At 44.4% G+C, this 20,463-nt stretch overlaps 1 protein-coding gene across 2 annotated transcripts; it reads right to left on the bottom strand.

Annotated features, from left to right (window-relative positions):
• Positions 1 to 231: 231 nt before the first annotated feature.
• On the bottom strand, positions 232 to 19,547 carry Csrnp2 (cysteine and serine rich nuclear protein 2). 2 transcript variants are annotated; one of them, XM_042668815.1, is made up of 5 exons: positions 19,378 to 19,547; positions 12,918 to 13,154; positions 11,177 to 11,436; positions 6,121 to 6,417; positions 232 to 4,446 (listed from the first exon to the last, which is right to left on the bottom strand). In XM_042668815.1, the coding sequence occupies exons 2-5, from the start codon at positions 13,066 to 13,068 to the stop codon at positions 3,523 to 3,525; spliced, it is 1,632 nt and encodes a 543-aa protein (XP_042524749.1). In that variant the 5' UTR covers positions 13,069 to 13,154; positions 19,378 to 19,547; the 3' UTR covers positions 232 to 3,522. The 2 variants fall into 2 exon arrangements, with proteins under 2 accessions (XP_042524749.1, XP_042524750.1); XM_042668816.1 differs by lacking the exon at positions 19,378 to 19,547 and adding an exon at positions 19,269 to 19,324.
• Between the last annotated feature and the right edge of the window lie 916 nt (positions 19,548 to 20,463).

Here is a 20,463-nt window from a genome sequence, read left to right as displayed (position 1 = left end):
CTGGCCTCAAACTCCTGTTTGAGGGATCTTTCCACCTCAGCCTTCTGAGTAACTGGGACTACAGGTGTTCAACACCATACCTAGCTTCACTGCCATGTTTTTCATAGCTGTTTTCCCCCACAGGATTCCTAGCTGATCAGAATTGCACTTAGACTGGAGCATAAAAATCCTTGTATTTTTGAGTGCTCTCTTCTATCCTGCTATGACCAAAAATGGGATTTTTTTCTTTTGTCCTTACTGGCATGGACTAACCACTCCCTTTCAAATACCTTCACTTTTTTTTTTTTTTTTAAAGGAATAACTTAAGGGAACATTGTAAAGGAAGTGCTGACTGGTCTCTTCTCCAGTGTTTACAGCCTTCAGCCCCTATTGTCTTAAGGGCTGTTACACAGTCCCCATGGATCTTAAATTACTTGCTACCTCCACTGTTGCAGAAACCCAACTATAACCGACAGTGGCTGTCTCCTTTGGGCCATAGGTCAAAACTGGTGAAGGTACTACCCAGCCCTGGGAGACCAGGAGAGATCGGCATTAAGATAGTAAGTTATGTTTAGCTTTTATGTGTACATCTATGACCTGTAGTTCTGTAATAACTTACTATAAATGCATGAAGCACTGTTTGAACCCAAGACTGCCTGAAATATGCTGATGGAAATTATTCTTGTACAACCTAATCACTTTTCTAAGGCTCCTTTTACAAGACTGACATAATCTAATGAATGTGGATTTAATTGATTGAAGTAGAACCTTCTCATGGGATGGAAGTTTTGAAGGAGCTGATTTGAGTTGATCTTCTAGTGGACATTTTAAAGTGATAACTAGGAATGGAGAGAAATGAGACTACAAAGGGCGAAGATGTAACAGGGCAGGAGCAAGGCTTCCTTCCACTAAAGAGGTACATAGGACCTCTGCGGCAAGACAGGCTTGTGGTATTTCAAATAGAATATTCTCCATTTCCATCACAAAGTATTTCTCTTGTTAACACTATTTCTTGACTGACCTAATTAGTTTTATATACAAAGCCATAAAAGCCTTTCTCTAACAAGTAACTACTTGCAGTCTGCTAAGATAACAACAACACACCATTCTTTTGAATATTTGTTTAATATTACATTTAAATATTCTCTTTAAATACAGCATTATCACAATGTAAAGAACCTAAAGGGGAAATTGTTTTCAGAGAACCAGACAAGCTTTGGATTCACATTAAAAATACTACCTGGGTACAGTGTGTGAGAAAGGAACTGGAAAATAACAGAGTTGTGGTCATGAGTCATTTCTTTCATCTAGGCTTAGATGAGTGGGACTGAAGCAATCTGCTTCTATAATCAGGGCCTTGCTTTGCTAGCAACCATGAGCTATAACGTTGTCCAACTCAGATAGCACCAGAAATGAGATGGACTTAGGTTGTAGAAAAGGCCTTTTGCTTGACAATAAATGTTAAATGCTAAATAAATGCTAAATGTTTAGTATTCAGAAGTTTGGGGTCAGTTTGAGTCAGAATTATAGTTAATGAAGGAATGGACTTAGATTAAGAAACTATAGCTTTGCGGGAATATCAAACACATTAGGGGTTGGCAATGAGTTTAATAATTACACATTTTAATTCATGACTCCAAAGGCTAATGTATTTCTTAATATGTAACTGGAATCCATGTCCTAAATTAAGTTGTAACCTTTCTAAGGAGGGAATGTGCAGAGCACTCCTTTAAACAAACTTTGATTATTTTCTTCTTTGAGTTGCATTCCCAGTTAAACTTCAGACTTGTGTTTGGCAGTTCTAGTCTACGTGGGAATATCATCTACATCCCAGGGACTAAATTTTGTGAGCCAAAGGCTCACAAAAAAGGGAGAGATAAGGATCTGTGTGTATTGAAGGACTCTCCTCTAAACATAAAGCCAGACAAAACCAGGAAAGAACAGGAAAGGCAGAAGTAGTTAAAACCTATACCTGTCTTGAGTGAATGCCCTTCAGGCTGAGTTTAGAGATCATATAGGTGGAGTACTGCCACCACATACATGAAGTTGGCTCTAAGACACCAGGACCTTACTATCTCCCCCTATCCCACCAAAAAAAAAAAGGCATTACTTTTTTCTTTTCTGAAATGAAATTTATACCATGCTTCATTTGCCAGAAATGAAGCTTGGTATAAAGATACTAGAGAACCAGTAGTGTTCGTTCCCTGCTGCCTTCATTGTAAAAGAGGCAAAGGTATCATTGCCAATAAAGAAATCAATGTTGTTCAATGGAGACTGTGAAACATAAGCTGAACATGAGATGAGTAAGAACTGATGGAGGCAAGGTCTGAATTCGAGTTGTATTATTCTATACATTTTAAATACAATTAGATATTGAATTCAGTGGAACCTGGAAACTGTATATAGCCTTTAAGAATTGATTTGGCTTCCAACTTTTATAAATCATCCAGATGAAGGTATCTGATAAACATCTGCAGTTCTTAGTGTTGAACTGGAATAGTGTAAGAACTCTAACCCTGTATATATCCAAGAAGGACAAGGAGTAGAAGAAAAACATAAAACAAAAATGAGTTGATGACCTTAGATTGCCACATCTTATATTCCACTTAAAGCTCCAATCTCCCCGAGGGTGGGGAGCTGATAAAAAAGCGGATATGACAACAGTAAAGTCATCTTTCCATATGGTAGGCTATTCCTGTGGCCTCCTTTGGACATAGTTAATGCTCTATGGGATGGACGGGTGAGCCTCACCTGAAGCTGCTTGGCCCAGATAGCATTAGATACATGCAGAAGCCTCAGGTTCTTCAAACCACACACCTGGCCAATATTTTTTTTTTTTTTCTTTTCAGTCAAAGGATGGAGGAAAGAAGACAGACAAATTTAACTCTAGTATCTAAAAACATGTGAAAGAAACAATTCAAGTTATAGACCAGGAATCCCCAGTGTGGGGAGCAGGTCAGAAAACACCAAACATGTTAAATATTAACTTATTTACCAAATAGGTTCAGGGGAAGACGAGTTAAAATTTTAGACATCCTGGAGGTTTGTAGAGAAAGCAAGACCCTTCCACCCTCTCTGTAGATTCAACCAGGTGACCTTTCCAGGTGTATGATTATGATACACCAAGATGGGATGTCAGAATAACCACTGAGAGAAATGAGCTTGTCCCTGCCTGAAGCCCAGGTGAGAAGGGGCTCTGCCAGGCAAATTCTTGTGTTCTGGTCCCTATGTGAGGAACAGCAGCTTGAGTTACCCAGCTACTCCTGTGAGATCCTACATCTTTGCTTTGATGGCCCAGAAAGTTTAGTACTGGGCACTGTGCAGCCTCTTCTAAGACTCCCCAGATCAAGATGGGGCCGCTCCTGGTATTGTTTCCATTTTAAAAAATACTTGTACAAACAATCCTTTCCCATCCAGTTTCCCCAAAGACCCCAATAAAATAACATGGGAGCAGCAGCTGCTTCTAGTCTTGTTTCGAAATGGCGTTAGATAAAATAAGGGAATAAATAGAGAACGGGCAAGAGGCAGTACGGTGCACCCATGTCACACTGCCAGAGGGAGTTCTAGGGCAGACTCTTCAGGTGGCCGGTCCTCATTCTGCTGGGAGCTCTGCTCTACCCCACAGCCCTCTTCATTGTCTGTGCGGAAAGGGAGGCTTGAGGGGGACCAGGAGGGGCAGAAGTCTTCGTTCTCAGGCTCCTCGGGGTCACAGTCGTCAGGTAATAGCGCATCTAGGGTGGGTGCTTTCCCTACATCTGACTTACAGAGGGCAGCTGGGTCTGTGGGGCTGCAAGCCACCAGTGAGGTAACAGGGAGGGAGAAGACACTCACATCCTTCTCCTTGGGGAAAGAGGCTGTGCCTTCTTCGATATCAGGCTCTCCTTTTACTCCTAGGACTGGCCTCTGCTCCACCTGGTAGTAGACCAGGGGCCCACTGTTCAAGTAGGATGGGTTGTTCACCGTCGAGGCAGATGGGTGGTCCGAGTTCTCAGCAAAACATAGAACAGAGGAGCCGGGGGGCAGCTGAGCCTGGATGAGAATGGGGGCCGTGAGGCCTGGGCACAGCTCTTCAGGCACAGCCAGGGGCTCTTCCAGGATGCACACGCCCAGGCTCTCAATGCTTGAGTCCAGGCTGGCACTGGAACCACTAGAGTCTTCCTCAGCCTTGAGCCGCTCCAGTTCCTCCGCACTCTGCAGGTGCATCACTGCAGTCTCATTCTCAGCGATGAACTCCTGGAAGTCCTGAGTCTCTGAGCCCTGAGCTCCTGTCAGGCTGCAGCTGGCCGTGGGTGAGGGCTCCTCCTCAGGGGCTGCTGGGCGACTCACCTGCCGCTTGCTCTCTAGCTCCAGCTTCATGATGGTGTGGAGGTAATGAGTCCGCACACGGATTGGATTAAACTCTATGCGCCCAGCCATGTTTCCACAGCCATCCCTGGAGCAGCCGCATGGAAAGGACATGCGATCCACCTATAGGAGGCACAAAGAGGTTGAGGCCAGAGGAGATGGACAGATCCAGCAGGGGAGATAGGAGACATCAGTTGGCAAACTGATTTGATGCCTTATTACAGTTAAAGCAGCAATGGGGCCCACACATGACATGCAAGCCCAAGCTAACAGTTGAAATGGGACTTTTCAGACCACATGTGCTTCAACTCCTGCTCAGCCATTAATTATCGGTGTGACCTCAAGAGAGTAGATTATTTCTCCCCAGGGCTTTATTTCCTCTTTTAAGTAAGGCGTCCACAAAAATCACATTAGAGGCTCCTTCCAGTTAGAAAGCCCAGAGATACATCTTTGAATACTGACAAATCCAAAAGTGGAAGAAATGCAACTTGCCTTGGGAACTTCCAGAACTTACCTGGTTTACAAACACTAAATGGCTGGGCCCAGGCCTACAGCCTTCTACAGTGGCAACACTAAATGGAAGATCTCGCTAGTCCAAAGCAATAAAGACATTTTAGAGAAACTAAACAAAGGTGCCTTAGTTTGCTAGGGCATGAGATGAGGTTCAAACAAATAATGGCCAGCTTTTCTCTACCTGCTTCCCTTCCCTGAAGGCTGCCCAGTTTAGTTCTGGAGCAGTCACAAGATTAACTCACAGTCTACACAGCTACCTGAAAAAGAGATGCTTTCTGTCTCCCTAAATCCCTTTGCACCCCAAAGGAAAAATACATACACACACATACCAATAGTTAAAAAGTTAAAAATTAAAAACACAAGGAAGCAAAAAGCACAGAGAAATAACACAAATGTCTTCCTACAGTATGAACTTATAGGAATACTACTCCAGTCCCACCGACTGTGTGTGTGTGTGTGTGTGTGTGTGTGTGTGTGTGTGTTGGTACTAGGGCTTATATTCAGGCCCTCATACTCTCACTTGGCTTTTTCACTCAAGGCTGGTGTTCTACCACTTGAGCCACAAATCCAATTCCAGTCCCACTAATTCTTAGGACTGTTCTGTGAATTGACAGATTCAGTATGATACTTGAGTCTGAGAAGAAGTATTTAGCCAGATCTGCTACAGCTAAAAATAACAAAAGGTTGGTTAGGAAAAGTTCAATAAGGACTCAGCATCCACAGTCTAGAGATACATGATGCAGATAAATTTCATTATTTGGGATAGTAGTAATGCTTTTCACTAAAATGTATCTTCCAAAGTCTTTTGTCAGAACGCTGACATAGGAATGACCCTTCCCCTCCAGAAACTGAGGCTTTAAATTCTGCCAGCTGATCTTGAATTATAGGATCTCCAAGCCATTTTTGACTCTTACAAAGTTGGAGTCCAGGTGTTGTATTTGCAGGTAGACCCCTCCACAGGTCCCTGCTTCCTTTTATCTTGAGGAAGCAGTCAGAATTCAAGCACAGTTACTAAAGTAACCATACACACCTCTGATCTTCCCTTTGCTAACAGCGCTGCTTATCCCCTCTGAGGTAGGAAACATAAAAGGTAAGAGGCACCTCCACAACTTAAGAATCCTGTCATGCTTGTTTCCTTTGTTGGCTGAGGAAGGCTGAGGAACCCAAGTACGTTCATAGCCGTGGGGCCCCCATCCTGGGATGGACAGCCTTCCATCTTTACCAGCACCCCCACCACAACCCCCTGGACTTGGTGTAGATCATCTCAGGCTGACTCTGACTGACCTGGCATTTAATCCCAGCCTGGCTACAGGCACATGCTTCTGGGTCACAATACAGCCGACAGTCACATCCACACTCTTCTCGAGACAGCCGGATGGCTCGAAGTTCTTGTTTCTCTTCAGCATCAATTCGGTGGACCCCAGAAGCCCTCAGCAGGGCCCGTCGACGTTTGGTGGGCAGAGGCTGAAGGAAGAAGTAATCATCCACTTCCACATTTTCCACATCAATATCTTCATCTGAGACGTCATCCAGGGTCAGGCCATCAGCCTCCACTGACTCTACTGTCCCATTCTTGGTCAGCTGCCAAGAGATAGGAAAGGTCAACCTACAGAGCGTTAACACAAGCCTGCTCACAATGATCAGACAGCAACACTATGTGTTGAATTGCTGCCATCATGGGAAGAAAGGCTCTGTTCCACAGAGAGATGTGAGGGCTGAGAAACAAAATTCTAAGTTTTTAATTTTCTTTTAGCCACTAGTCTCCATGACTAAACCACCAAACTGGACAGCACAGATTAAGTGGTAAAACTAGAGCAGAAGGATAGGAATCGTAGGCTGCTCTAAAGTCACCCCATCAACAGGTGAGACATTGCCTTTCTGGGTCCAAGTTTCTCAGTGGGTGTGGTGGTACATGCCTGTAATCCCAGCTATTTAGGAGGCTAAGGCAGGTAGTCTGTGTAACAAAGCATAATACTGTCTGAAGAAAATTTTATAACCATATTTCACCTTCTCTCTTGGCAGGAAGTTGCTCACAAACATCCCCCACCAATACTCTCAGCCTGCCTGCTTGATAACAATGGGGGGGAGGAAAGGGGTGTGTGTGTGGAGGAAGGAAGGTATATCAACAGGTATTTAAGGGATATACAGATAACCTGGTAAAACATCCTTCAGCTTGTACCTTACAAACCCAAAAATCTACCTTCAGGGTAAAAAGGTACATTACAGTATATTCCATAATGTGAACAATTATTTGTGTGTGCAGAAGAGCTGCCTTTCATAAGTCAGATGAAGGGAAAAAAGGCTGATTAACAGCTATCAAAGAAAGCCCTTACTTCTATCCCAGAAGAAATGCATTCTCTGTCCTTTCTAATTTTTTTTTAATGTGACTTCAAAAGAAAGGTCTATATAAGGAAGAGTGGCATAAATAATATTGAGTATACTAATCTGGGCAGGAATCTGGGTGTTCTGGGTTGAGATGGACAGAGAGCAGGAAAGGGAATCTCTGTGAAAGGACAGGCTGAAGACAATCTGTGTCTGAAAGAGTTCTGCAAACTCACTAGAGAATCCAAGAAAATGAGGCCTCACAGTCCCTAGGGCTCTGGAAGCTGCTAGCAGAATGAAAGCCTAGTGACTGAAGTGTTTGGTTTATTTCATCAGACAATAAGCCTAGTGCTAGGAAAGAACTCCTGGGAGAAAGGTGATGCAACAGACCTAAGTAGTAAATCACATACCTGTTGTTTTTTTTTTTTCTTTTTCCTGGGGGTAGGGAGGACTGGTTGAGAAATGCAAAGCAAAGTAGGGCTTCTAGGGGCTTTCCAGTCTATTACTTTTATACCAGGTAGGCCAAGGTACCTTTCTGAAAACCTTAGGGTTTGGACCTATATCATTAGAACTGGCTGTCTCCCAAGCACTCTCCCTCCTCCCATTAGAATCTCAAGGCAGGGAGGTTAGAAATACAATAGAAATAATGCATGTAATAGAATTTGTGGTAGAAGTGGCATTTCAAATTAGTGACAAGTTTTCTAGTCACTGAATGGTATTGCAATGTGTGATTATTCTTTAGGAAAAGAATAAATTTTGGGGGAAATTTCTGGGAAAACAGAATGAATTCTATATGGATAAAACAGCAAAATATAAACATGACAAAACTAAAATATTAGCAGGGAACACAGCTCAAGTGGTATGTACTTGCTGGCCTGCTTAAGGTTGTAGGTTCAACCTCCAGGACTAATAAAATATTGAGGAAAAAAAGATGGGCACCAGTGGATCATACCTAACTGAGGAGGCTGAGATCTGAGGATTGCAGTTCAAAGCCGGCCTAGGCAGAAAAGACCCTTTATCTCTAGTTAATCACCCCAAAAGCTGGAAGTGGAGCTGTGGCTCAAGTGGTAGAGCACTAGCTTTGAGCACAAATGCTCAGAGAAAGTGCCCAGCCTCTGAGTTCAAGTACCCCCTCAAAAAAAAAATTGAGAAAACTTACATATAATGGAAAATGAAGTAACTACCAAGAGGTAAATGGAATAGTCCAAAGGAAAACAAACATTAGATGGTATTTGAGAGATTCAGAATGCATGTGTGTATGTGGGCCAGCTGCCTTCCTTATACACCATTAAAGATGGGGGGGGGGGGGCGGGGAGAAGAGAATAAACAACCTGGAAAGGGTCAAGTACAATAATACATCTAGCATCAAGACGTACCAGACACCAGCACTGCTATACTCACTGAACACTCTAAGTAGGAATTTAAATTTCAGTCTTGAGTTTGTCTGGCATTACCTCTAGAATTCCTACAAGCGGGTCACAACAGGATGGTAACCTGTTTAGAAAAATGACTCTTCTACCAGATTTAGGAGGGAGGGATTGTTTTTTAGGGAAAGAAAAGAATGCCTTCATTAGAACTGATGAAAAGAGTTATTTGCCCAGCTGTTGCTATAGCAGCAAGAAGGTGACAAAGTTGGTGATGGAATTCCTCAGAAGAAAGGCAAGGCTGAATGTCATTCCAGTTAGAGAAACAGGTGCAAGGCTTTAAGGGCAGGCTGACAGTTCTCAGAGGGAAAGGCATGGGATCTTGTAAGCCTAAATTCTCTTCCACCAGTTCTGTACCTCACTCTTGGTGAATTTCACCTATGACCCTGGAAATAATGCAGCCAGCATGCTTTGGACTAAAACGAACCCACGTTTTTTGTTTTGTTTTTCTGTGTTGGGAATGGAACCCATGGATTCATACAATAGGTGAGTGTTCTACCCCTGAACTGTACCTCCAGTCCTGGGGTCTAGGAGACTTATAGAAATGATAGTCATGGAATGGCAAACTGGGTGAAGATAGCAAATAAATGGCTAAAAAGAGCTATCTGTAATAAGTCTTCTCCTAAGCTGAAGAGTTGGTGCTTTATCAGATAGTATGCACTGTATTATCCAAATCTAAGTAAATATGTAATAATGTTGTTTGCACCAGGAAGATTATCAATCATCTAGGGTCACAGAAACAACAGGCCCCCTTTCAGAGAAGGTGAAAAAATCCTAAATCAGCACTGAGGAAAGATATAATTTTTTGACAAAATATTTAAAACTGTGCTTCTTGTAAAGCACAATAGTTCACTCCTTATAATCATTCCTATAATCCCAGCTACTCGAGGAGGCAAAAATCAGGTGGACTGAAGTTCAAGGCCAGCTCAGGCCAACTGTGAGACCCCTATCTCAATCAATATGCCAGGCATGAAGGCATGCCCCTATGATGCCAGCAACATGAGAGGCGTAGGCAGGAGGTGGCATAGGTAGGATATTGTGTTTGGAGGCTGGCCTCATCCAAAAACAAAAGATCCTACCTGAAAAAGAACTAAGCAAAAACAACAACAACAAAGTCTAAAGGTGTGGCTTAATCAGCAAAACCTGTCTACTAAGTGTGAGTCCCTAGTTCAAACCCCTGTACTAGGGGAAAAAAAACCAACAAAAGAAACAGTATTTTGGGGGGGGGGCACCCACTTCTTTGGGTGTCCATGGTGACAGACTTAAAATATTTCAGGCATTCACATTTTAAGTGTTTTGTGGGTTTTTTTTTTTTGCTGGTCCTGGGGCAGAACTCGGCCTGGGCACTGTCTCTAGGCTGCTTTTGCGCAAGGCTAGCACTCTACCACTTGAGCCACAGCACCACTTATGGCTTTTTCTGTGATTAATTGGAGATAAGAGTCTCATGGACTTTTCTGCCTGGGATGGCTTGGAACCATGATCTTCAGATCTCAGCCCCTGAGTAGCTAGGATTACGGGTATGAGCCGAGCCACCAGTACCGGGCCATTTTAAGATTTTTTTTAAAAAAATTGTTGCCTGTAATGGTAACTATTGGGGAGACTGAGGTCTAAGTATCTAAGGATTGTGATTCAAAGCCAGCCCAGGCAGAAAAGTCCCTGTAAGACTATTATCTCTAATTAACCACTCAAAAAACTGAAGTGGTACTGTGGCTCAAGTGGTAGAGCACTAAGTCTTGAACACAAAGAGGCTCAGGGACAGTGCCCAGACCCACAACTGAGGAAAAAAAAAAAAAGGCTGGCCTGGAACTAGTGGCTCATGCTTGTCTAATGCTTGTAATCCTAGCTACTCAAGAGGCTGAGAATTGAGGACCGCAGTTCAAAGCCAGCCCCGGCAAGAAAGTCTGAGACTCTCAGCTCCAATTAAGCACACATACACACAAAAGGCAGGAAGCGGCACTTGGCACAAGTGGGAAAATGCTAGCCTTGAGCAAAAGAGCTCAGGGATAGAGCTTAGGCACTAAATTCAAGCCCCAGAACCAGCAAAAAAAAAATGTTGCAAGGATAGTGGATAAGCAGGGGAAGGCATTTTGCTATCTCTAACAGAAATCCTCTAAAAGATGACAAGAAAGGCTCAGAGGCTCAGACTGAGATTTGACTGCAGATCTGACACTTATTCCAAAGAGGTGAAATCTCTAAGTACCAAGAATAAATTTAAAATAAATAAATGGACAGGAATTGGAGGTATGGCTCAAGTGCAGAGTGCCAGCCCTGAGTGAAAAAGCCAAGCAAGAGCGGTGAAAGGCCCCGAGTTTAAGCCCCAGTATCAGTATTGTTGTGTATTAACAACAAAAAACAACGGGTAGCCCAGCATGGCAACACAACCCTGTATGTAACTTAACACCTAGGAGTTTGAAGCAGGAGAAATGTGAATTGGAAACCACCTTCTCATATATATAAATGGCTAGTTCCAACCCAGCCTGGGCTACAATGAGACTGTCTCAAAAAAAAAAAATATGCATGCATACATATAAACATATAAATGGGCCTTTCCCACTTTGCTGAGGCATAGGGAAAGTACCAGACTCCTTAATCACCTTCATTTTCTTGGCATGGAGTTTCTCCTCCTTCAGGTGCTCACGAAGAATCTCTCGATGGTTCACCTCCTGTTCTTGTGCAAACTCACAGAGTGTGTAGCTGCGTACAGAGTTATGGCGCTGGGCCATGCCCAGAGAGCTACCGCCCTGGCTGGGCACACTGGTGAAACCCTGGCGCCTGGCAAAGTAGTATACAGTCACCTGGTCAAAGCGCACATTCTTCCTCCGTAGCTGTTTCTGCCGCTTCAGGATGGATGTGGCTGAAAGGAGCAGAGACAAGGTCAATAACTCAGACATGGCCTGTTGAGGGCCCTCCCCCTTTCTTAAGCATGAGGCCCTTAAACTCTTTCCCACGTTTGTGTTGCCTGTCCCTACAGAACTTTCTAGTTTTTTCAAATCATAAATGCACAGTTGGTAGGGTCCTTGAACTCAGCTGGTTCATACCACTGCCTCAAGACTAACTTCATCTAAATAGATGGCCACAAAAATCTATTTTTAGACAGCAACTGGGAAGAGGACAGCTAGGTAATCTTTTCAGGATGTAACAATCAATAGCTTCACTAGTTACATGAGGCAATTTAATTAAAATTACGAAGATTTAAAAATTCAGCTCCTCAGTTACACTGACAATATTTCAAGTGCTCATGGGCCACATACAGCTAATGGCTACCAATGGACAAGGTAGATAAGGAACGTTTTTATCATGACATTAAATTATAGTGGACAATATAGACAGACATACAGAGAAGATAATACTCCCACCCCAACCCCCTATAGTCATCTAGATAGTCTACTGTTATAGCATGAAAGCAATCACAGACAATGGTGTGACTGTATTCCAATAAAAGTTTATTTATAAAAATAGGTAGTGGGGGCTGGGAAGGTGGCTCAGTGGTAGACCGCTTGCCTTGCATGCCTGAGGCTCTGGGTTCAATTCCGCAGCACCACATAAGCAAAAAGAAAAAAGCCGGAAGTGGCGCTCTGGCTCAAGTGGTACAGCGCTAGCCTTGAGCTGAAGAGATGAGGGATAGTGCCCAGGCTCAGAGTTCAGGCCCAACGACTGGACCCCCCAAAAAAAAAAAGGTAGTGGGTCAGATTTGGGCAAAATAAGACCAGAATTTCTTTGTGTGTGTGTGTGTGTGTGTGCATGGTACTTTGGCTTTAACTCAGGGCTTAGGCACTGTCCCTTAGCTTTTTTGCTCAAGGCTGGTGCTCTACCACTTAAGCCACAGCTTCACTTCTGGCTTTTTGGTGGTTAATTGGGAGATAAGAGTCTCACGGACATTCCTACCCAGGTAGCTTCAAACTAGGATCCTCAGATCTCAGCCTCCTGATTAGCTAGGACTACAGGTGTGAGCCACTGGTGCCTGGCCTGTCATCATATTTAAAATGCCAAAGAACTATTTGAACTATAAAATGAAGAAATCTAGAGGTAGCCCAGCTGTCTAGTCAGTAGCACTTGTGTCCTGCTACAGCAATATTTCCTGAAATTCTAGGGGGGTTTGTCGGGGAAAAGGATGAACGTCTGAACTCCCATTCTAGGAACCCACAAACCATGATGTACTTAAAATCAGCTGGAGTAAGTCACACTTTAGTCTATGCTCTTGGAGCGATGAGGTATTCCAAGAGCAAGAAAAGATGACCTGGGCAAATCCTCAACTGGACAGAAGCAGTCTCAAGCTGTAATGACTCTCTGCTTGGGGAATGTGGGGGGCCAAGCAGGGAGGAATGGCTCACTCACGTGTGAAGCTGGTGGTTGTGGGAGGATTGAGGCTGTCACAGCTGTCAGCACTGTCACTGCTGGAGATCTCATCGTCGGAGTTGGAAACTGAGGAGCCCACATCCACATCATCAAACTTCCTCTTGAGACCAGAGCCCGTGAATGCATCCATTGGGTTTCAGAGGGTTTCCTTGTGGAGCCTACCGCGCTGGTTCCAAAGCTCCTGCTCACCACCAGTTAACCAGATGCATTAGGATTCTGCCCAAGGGAAAAAAGGTGTCACCATTCCTGTCCTAAGACAGGACCCCTTTCTAAGTCTACACACACAGCTCTCAAACTGAAGAAAACGCATTTGACCCAGCACCAACATCTGGTTTCTCTACTGATTCCAGCCAACATTTTCCTACTCTCCCTTCAGCCCCTCCAGTCCCAATCCCTCTTATAATAATGATATGAGTAGCCACAGCTCTCTTCCTTTTGGAGGGAAGGCCTAGGGTTCAAATCCAGCTGGGCTTAGGCATCTTTAGCCCAGACTAACAGACACTGTTCTAGTTACACAGGAGAGCTCTCCAAGGGCCCAATTGGAGGAGCCGGGGATCGAAGGCAGAATTAGGCTTTGCCTAAACATAAGTTAGACCCAATTATTTTTCCTAGTGATAATATAGCTTGGCATTCCCCAAAGTATGTATCTTAAATACACTAGTTACATGGATATTAATAGCTTTTACACAAAAATAGGACTGCTATGTCATAATAATCAGTTTAGAAAACTGCTTAGAGCAGAACCGCTTAGAGGCTTTTAATATACTAATGAGCATGGTGAACGCTGGGAGAAAACCCAGAAAGCAGTTTCACAAACCTGATTGTGGAACCTACTGTTTCCAAAGTATGTGAGGGGGCAGATAATCTCTGGAATACACTTTGGGAAATATTGCTTCAAGCTTTTAATTTTTTAAAGGGCATCCACAGTCAGGAAAACCCTTGACCCAGATCTTCACAAGTGTGAAGAGTCTCACCAGGGTCCTCAAAAGGGCAAATGTAGTACTAAAGAAAAGGATTCAAGATTAGAATCTACACTAGCTTCAAAACCCAGAAACTGAGTAAGGTGCTGGCTGGTGGCCTGTAATCCTAGCTACTCAGGAGGCTGAGATCTGAGGGTGGTGGTTCAAAGCCAGCCCGGGCAGGAAAAGTCTCTGAGACTCTTATCTCCAATAAACCACTAGAAAATCGGAAGTGGTGCTGTGGCTCAAGTGATAGAGCACTAGCCTTGAGCTGAAGAGCTCAAGGACAGCGCCCAAGTCCAGAGTTCAAGCCCCACGACTGTCAAAAACAAAAAACAAGAAACTGGGACTTGGGGTTGTACCACAGTAGTAGAATGCTTGCCTAGCATACACAAGGCACTGGGTTCAATTCCCAGCACTACAAATTTAAAAAATTAAAAAAAATCTTTCACAATCTCACACTGGCCTGGCATCATCATCATCATCATCATCATCATCATCATCGTCAATGTGAGAGAAACATAGCTTTATAATTTCTGCCCTTTTAAAAGGAAACAGTAAAAAAAAAATAGTAAAAGAACGGATAATTTACTGTTTACAGCAATATGGCAGACAGTGTTTCAACATGCTATCATGCAACAAGGAAATCTGAAAGCTCATTTCCCAGGTTCAAGTCTTTCTCCTCTGTCTTTGGACTTGAGTTACAGGAGGACACAAATCTGCCCAAGAGGAATGCTGTGCAGACCAAAGCCGCATGTGATGAGGTATGAAGAAGCCTCCTTTGCTTTGCCTCAGTAATGCCAGAATCACCCCAGACTATGATCTCACTAGTTGCTAATTATGCAGCAGGAATAACAACACTGCCCAGAACTACTGGGCTGCATTACTGCAGAGCAACTACCCAGAATATACTGTAGTGGCAAGAAGTACCTGCTACAGAGTTGTTTTTTCTAAACTATGTCTCCTGGAAGCAATTTAGATCAGTTCTACAAAGTCAACCAGATCTAAGAAGTATTTTAGAGAACATAATTCCTAATCTGTCTACTCAGATCATGACAATTTCTGTATTCAAGTCACAGATGTACCTAAAGACTTCAGCCGTCCTAAGTCTCAGACAAGCACATTCCTCAGATAAATTTGGCCAGGGAGGGGGAAAAAAAAAATCAAGCACTTGCTAAGAATTATAATTAAATTTTAAAATAAATCCAAAATACGAGTTGTGTTTTTCAGGCTACTGATCAGAGGTCACATTCTTAGGACATGGTAAGAATGGAGAGTGCCAAGGACATTTTATGGGTTAGGATTTTTAGCTGGCTAACAAATTTCTCATTCTGTCCTATTATTGGGTGCATAGGCACAGGGCAACACCCTTGTAATTGAGTACACGTGAGTACAATGAAAACAAAGAGAAATGCTGATACTGAATTTAATTTTTCCTTCTCACTTAATACCTTATCAACCACATGAGAAATCAATGAGCAGAAAATCTGCTTTCTCAAAAAGGGATTAAATCCTTCTTCAGTTTTAATGAAGTTATAGGTTCTTTCTCTGATAGCAATTACTAGAAAGGGGGCTTTATTCTCACCCTGGAAGCATGCAAGGATTTCTGGTTAGAAGAAAATGTGCAGTCCTCTAATTTCCTCAGTTGTCCCTTTGCTTCTGGTGGTATGGGGTTTCTTTGAAAATTGTGTGTGTGTGTCTGTCTGTCTGTGCCCATCCTGGGGCTTAGACTCTGGGCTTGGGTGCTGTCCCTTAGCTTTTTCTCACTCAAGGCCAGTGCTCTACCACTTGAGCCATAGCTTCACTTCCAGCTTTCTGGTGGTTAATTGAAGAGTGGACTTTCCTGCCCGGGCCAGCTGACTTTGAACTGAGTCACACTTAAATGTGTGTTTGTTCCAAAATCATCTTATTACTAAAATTCTACACCACCCTATCACAGTGGTCCTCAAAGTATCATTTCTCTTTAGGTTACTTTTTGTGCTCTTGAATGTAACAAGGGTTATAAACTACTTGTTTCAATCTCTCCTGGTCTTTTTTCCTATGCCTTTCTCTACCTCTACAGCTGGAATAATGGTCTCTATGCAATGATGAGGTAGTAAGGGAAGTAGGATAAAAGATAAAGATATTAAACTTAGGAGAAAAATTTCCTTAGGCTGATAACAATCAGATCTACATGGGTTATGAAAGGGCTGGGGATATAGCTCAATGGTAGAGCACTTGTATAACATACATGAGGACTTAAGACCCTCAGCACCACAAAAACAAGCAAAAAAATATTTAATCAACTTGGATAGTACTTTGGAAATTTTTCTCCTACTTTAGCTCTCTTCACCTTACCTAGACCTATCTGCATCACTTTCTCTGAAATTAATTCCATTAGTTATTTTTAATTGCATTTACCATTCCTTGACAACCAATATAATAAGTTGACATTTCAATTCCACTCTCCTTAGCCAACTCTTTGATGCAAATTTTACTTGTTTATGGGCACCAAAAACAAACCACTCACCCACTTCCATAGTGACCTGAAGAAATCTTTTTTCTTTTTCTCTTATTCTAGTGTCAGCTATAATAGATTCCATGCTTTTCAATTCATCAAACTCATCTTTAATAGAAGCCAATCATTCCCATTTCTCTCAAATATTCAATGGTAGAGGATCAATGCTATATTCAAGGGATACTGTTATACTCTACGCACTTTAAAATAAAGTTGAGCTAGAATAACATGGAGAAATAAAGATGAGACTAGAATTCTGTACTGATAACTGACAGTTAATTGTCAAAAGGACCAACTCAAACAAAGGCTTTTGCTCAAATAATGTATCTCTCTGTAAAAGCTTTGAAGTGTTAAGTGAAATGAAAATCAGTTGATACTTTCTAACTACATGCCTTTAGTCTTAAAGAGTGTCTAGCTGATTTCCCAAGAGTATATGAAATAGTTCAGATCTACCATATATAGAAGACATTCAGTTAATACCAAACAACACTAGCATGTATAGCCGGGTGCCAGTGGCTCACTCCTGTAATCCTAGCTACTGAGGAAGCTGAGATCTGAGGATCACGGTTCAAAGCCAGCCCGGGAAGAAAAGTCTGTGAGATTCATCTCTAATTAACGACTAGAAAACTGGAAGTGGTGCTGTGGCTCAAGCGGTAGAGCGCTTGCCATGAGCTGAAGAGCCCAGGGAATAGCGCCCAAGCCCAGAGTTCAGGCCCCAGGACCGACAAAGAAAAAAAACAAAAACAAGAACAATAACAACAACAACAAAAACAACTAGCATGTATATTTGGGGGGAGGGGCGGTTGTGGGGGCTGAACTCTGGGCCTGGGCGCTATCCCTTAGCTCCTCAGCTCAAGGTTATCACTTTACCATGTGAGCCACAGCATCACTTCCAGCTTTTTCTGCTTATGTGGTGCTTAGGAATCGAACCCAGGGCCTCATGCATGCAAGGCAAGCACTCTACCATTGAGCCACATGTGTATTTTAGTACTAGATCTAAGTTTCTTCAGTCCTAGAAGATTCCTATAAACTACCAAAACCAACCAACCAATGATCAGCACATGTAAGACTACTAGGAGAACTAGCCAAGGGGGAAAAAAATCTGTGGAAGCAGAATGTATATGCAAAGTTTAGGTAATGTAAGCCTATTAAAAGTCTCAAATAAAAAGAAAGAGAAGCTGGGCGCCGGTGGCTCACGCCTGTAATCATAGCTACTCAGGAGGCTGAGATCTGAGGATCATGGTTCAAAGCCAGCCCGGGCAGAAAAGTCCGTGAGACTCTGATCTCCAATAAACCACTAGAAAATCGGAAGTGGACTGTGGTTCAAGAGGTAGAGCACTTGCCTTGAGCTGAAGAGTGCAGGGACAGTCCCCAGGCCCAGAGTTCAAGCCTTACAACCGACAAAAAAAAAGAAAGAGAAAGAGAGAGAGGAAGGGGGGAGAAGGAGGAAGGGGAGGGGAGGGAGGAGGAAAGCAGAGGGAGGAGGAGAGGGAGGGAGGGAGAAAGAAAAGGAAGGAAGGAAGACATCTTACAGGAGAAAGGATTTTCAATGAACTGGAACCCAATCTCCCGTTAAAGGGCAAGGGACTCAAATCTCTAATAAGATTGTGACAGCTATCCAGCAGGGTTTTCCTTTTTGTTTATGTGGTGCTGAGGAATCGAACCCAGGGCTTCATGCATGCAAGGCAAGCGCTCTACCACTGAGCCACCTTCCAGCCCCCCAACGGGGTTTAAAGAAAGGCAGGCTTGTTACTAAGTTTTATGATGAACCTGAATAAGATGATAGCATGCCCTGTTTCCCTTTTACAAGATACTATAGTATGGATGATTATCAAATACTACAACTTTCATGCATCTGGATGTCCTCTTATCACCAGGACCATGAACTCACAAATAACTCAAGTGAAAAACTCCTGTTTAAGCTAGGTATTTAAAAGAAACTCCCTCCCCCTATTTGCCCATTCAACTAACATAAGGTTAGAATTTGGCTCTGCATGTCTAAACTACCATCGTGGGGAGGCCACAAGATCCTTGAGGTAAAACTAGAACATGATGCTGCATTAACTCTCAAGGATAGCCCGTCATTTATAATTGTGGCACACATCAACAATGTGGCTTTGGAGAACTGCAAGATGGAAAGCCAGTAAAAGAAAATCCGAAAGAACTATGGCTTCACCGGGAACTGAACACTGTAGGACAAGGGGACAGTGTTGTGTCGTGGGGATAACTTCTAACATTTCATACTGAAGAATGGTTTGTGTTGTCACACTGCCGCTGTAAACCCCTTTAAAACGATGAATCGAAACCACAGTACTAAAATGGATGGATAGCAGTCGGCTGCGTGTTTGGGCCGGGGGGTGGGGAATCAAACTAAGCAACCAGGGCAAATGATGCTTTCATTTTTACACACAACGCCAGAAAAAGAAGAAGAAAAAAAAAATGAGAGGCATCAGGAATCGAGGCTGAAGGATCATGTCAAGTCACCAGTTCCCTTTAAATAACCACTAGCGGTGAAACCCTTCAGCTCTCGACCCATTTCTCTGTTTCCTGCTAACCTTCCCGCTCATTTCAATGTCTGCAGCCCCTACTCAGCCTTCCCCATCCCTTCCTGCCGGCTACTCACAAATTCCCAGCCACTCCTCCCACATTTTCCCCGATTCCCCCTCCCCTTCCTTCACTTCCCTCCATCCTACATCACTCCCCACTCCACCCGCAAGCCTGCCGGCTCCCAGAGCCGCCCATCCGTCTCCCTCGAGGTGCCCCCCGCAGCTCCGGGCCCGCGACCTCCGTGCCCCTCGCTCTCCTGACTCTTCCCGCGGCGCCCTCGCTCCCCGCCCCCCGACCGCTCCGCTCCGTGCTTCCCTCATCTCTGACCCCTCCATCACCCGGCTCGGAACCGGACCGCTCCTCCACAGCCGCCCGAGGGTCGATCCCGAGTCAGGACGAGGCGGCGCCCTCCGCCCCGCACCCCCAGGCCCATTACCGGCCCCGCCGCGGCTGCCTCCTCCCGTGATGGTCTCTGCCACCCCCGCCGCCGCCGCCGCCGTCGCCCCAGCCCGGGTAGGGAAGGACGGAGGAACGAGCGAGTCCCGGGCACCGCGGCGACGGTCGGGGAGCTCTCAGGGCGGCAGGGTGGGAGGGAGGGTGAATGGGCCGGCCGGCCGGCAGGCGGGGAGGGGGGGGGTGGGGGGGGAGAGCGGGCGGCTCCGACAACTCCGGAGCCCCTGGCAGCAGAAGGCCAGAACCGCCCCGGCTCCGGCTAACAATAGGCTCCGGCCGCAGAGCTCGGGCTCTTATATGCGCCGGCACGTCCTGGCTGGGACGTAGGGCACGCCGGGAAATGTAGTCTACGTTCTATCTTCACGCCCGATGCATGCCGGAAGTTGGAGGCGGTGAGTGCCGCAAAGCACAAGCCGGCAGGCGGAACCACGCCAGTTACGGACCCCGGAAAGCAAAGTGAGGTGTGGCTGCGGCGTTTTGAAGCGGAAAGGCAGGTGACCCATTCCTCAGCTACCCATCTTCAGTGATTGAGTGGATTCCCCTGTGAAGTTCCCCTTTTCCTTTCTGCAGGACCCCATTTCCACGCCCAAGGTGGTTGTCCTTAGCTTTATAACGATTTGCTGGAGCCTGCACTGAGTTATAAAAAAATGACAGGCAATAGCTTAAGTAACCATCTACCTTTATGATTAAACTGACTTAAGCGGTTTACTTTGTTGTTGTTGTCGGTTGTGAGGCCTGAACTCTGGGCCTGGGCGCTGTCCCTCAGCTCTTCAGCTCAAGGCTAGCGCTCTACCACTTGAGCCACAGCGCCACTTCCGGCTTTTTTCTTTTTTGCTTATGTGGTGCTGAGGAATCGAACCCAGGGCTTCATGCATGCAAGGCAAGCGCTCTACCACTGAGCCACCTTCCCAGCCCCGGAGCAGTTTATTTCTTTAGAGGAAAATTCCTTAGGGTCTGAGCGTCCTAATTTTGCAACCCACCTTTAAGTTAGGTTAGGAAAAACACAAAAACGAAGAAGTAAAAAAAATCTGGGTATGTCCTTTAGTTCCTTCCTCTTTCACTGACAATC

This window comes from Dipodomys spectabilis, unplaced genomic scaffold (assembly GCF_019054845.1).
Source record: "Dipodomys spectabilis isolate Male_0828 unplaced genomic scaffold, ASM1905484v1 ptg000477l, whole genome shotgun sequence".
NCBI classification, from domain to species: Eukaryota; Metazoa; Chordata; class Mammalia; order Rodentia; family Heteromyidae; genus Dipodomys; species Dipodomys spectabilis.
This window is presented reverse-complemented; position numbering and strand designations above follow the sequence as displayed.

Coding starts and splice junctions, on each gene's coding strand:
- Csrnp2 (XM_042668815.1), bottom strand. CDS start 13,068: ATGGATGCATTCACGGGCTCTGGTCTCAAGAGGAAGTTTGATGATGTG. Junction 11,437..12,917: donor CACAACCACCAGCTTCACAC/GTGAGTGAGCCA, acceptor TGCTCCTTTCAG/CCACATCCATCCTGAAGCGG. Junction 6,418..11,176: donor TCCATGCCAAGAAAATGAAG/GTGATTAAGGAG, acceptor ATCTCTTGGCAG/CTGACCAAGAATGGGACAGT.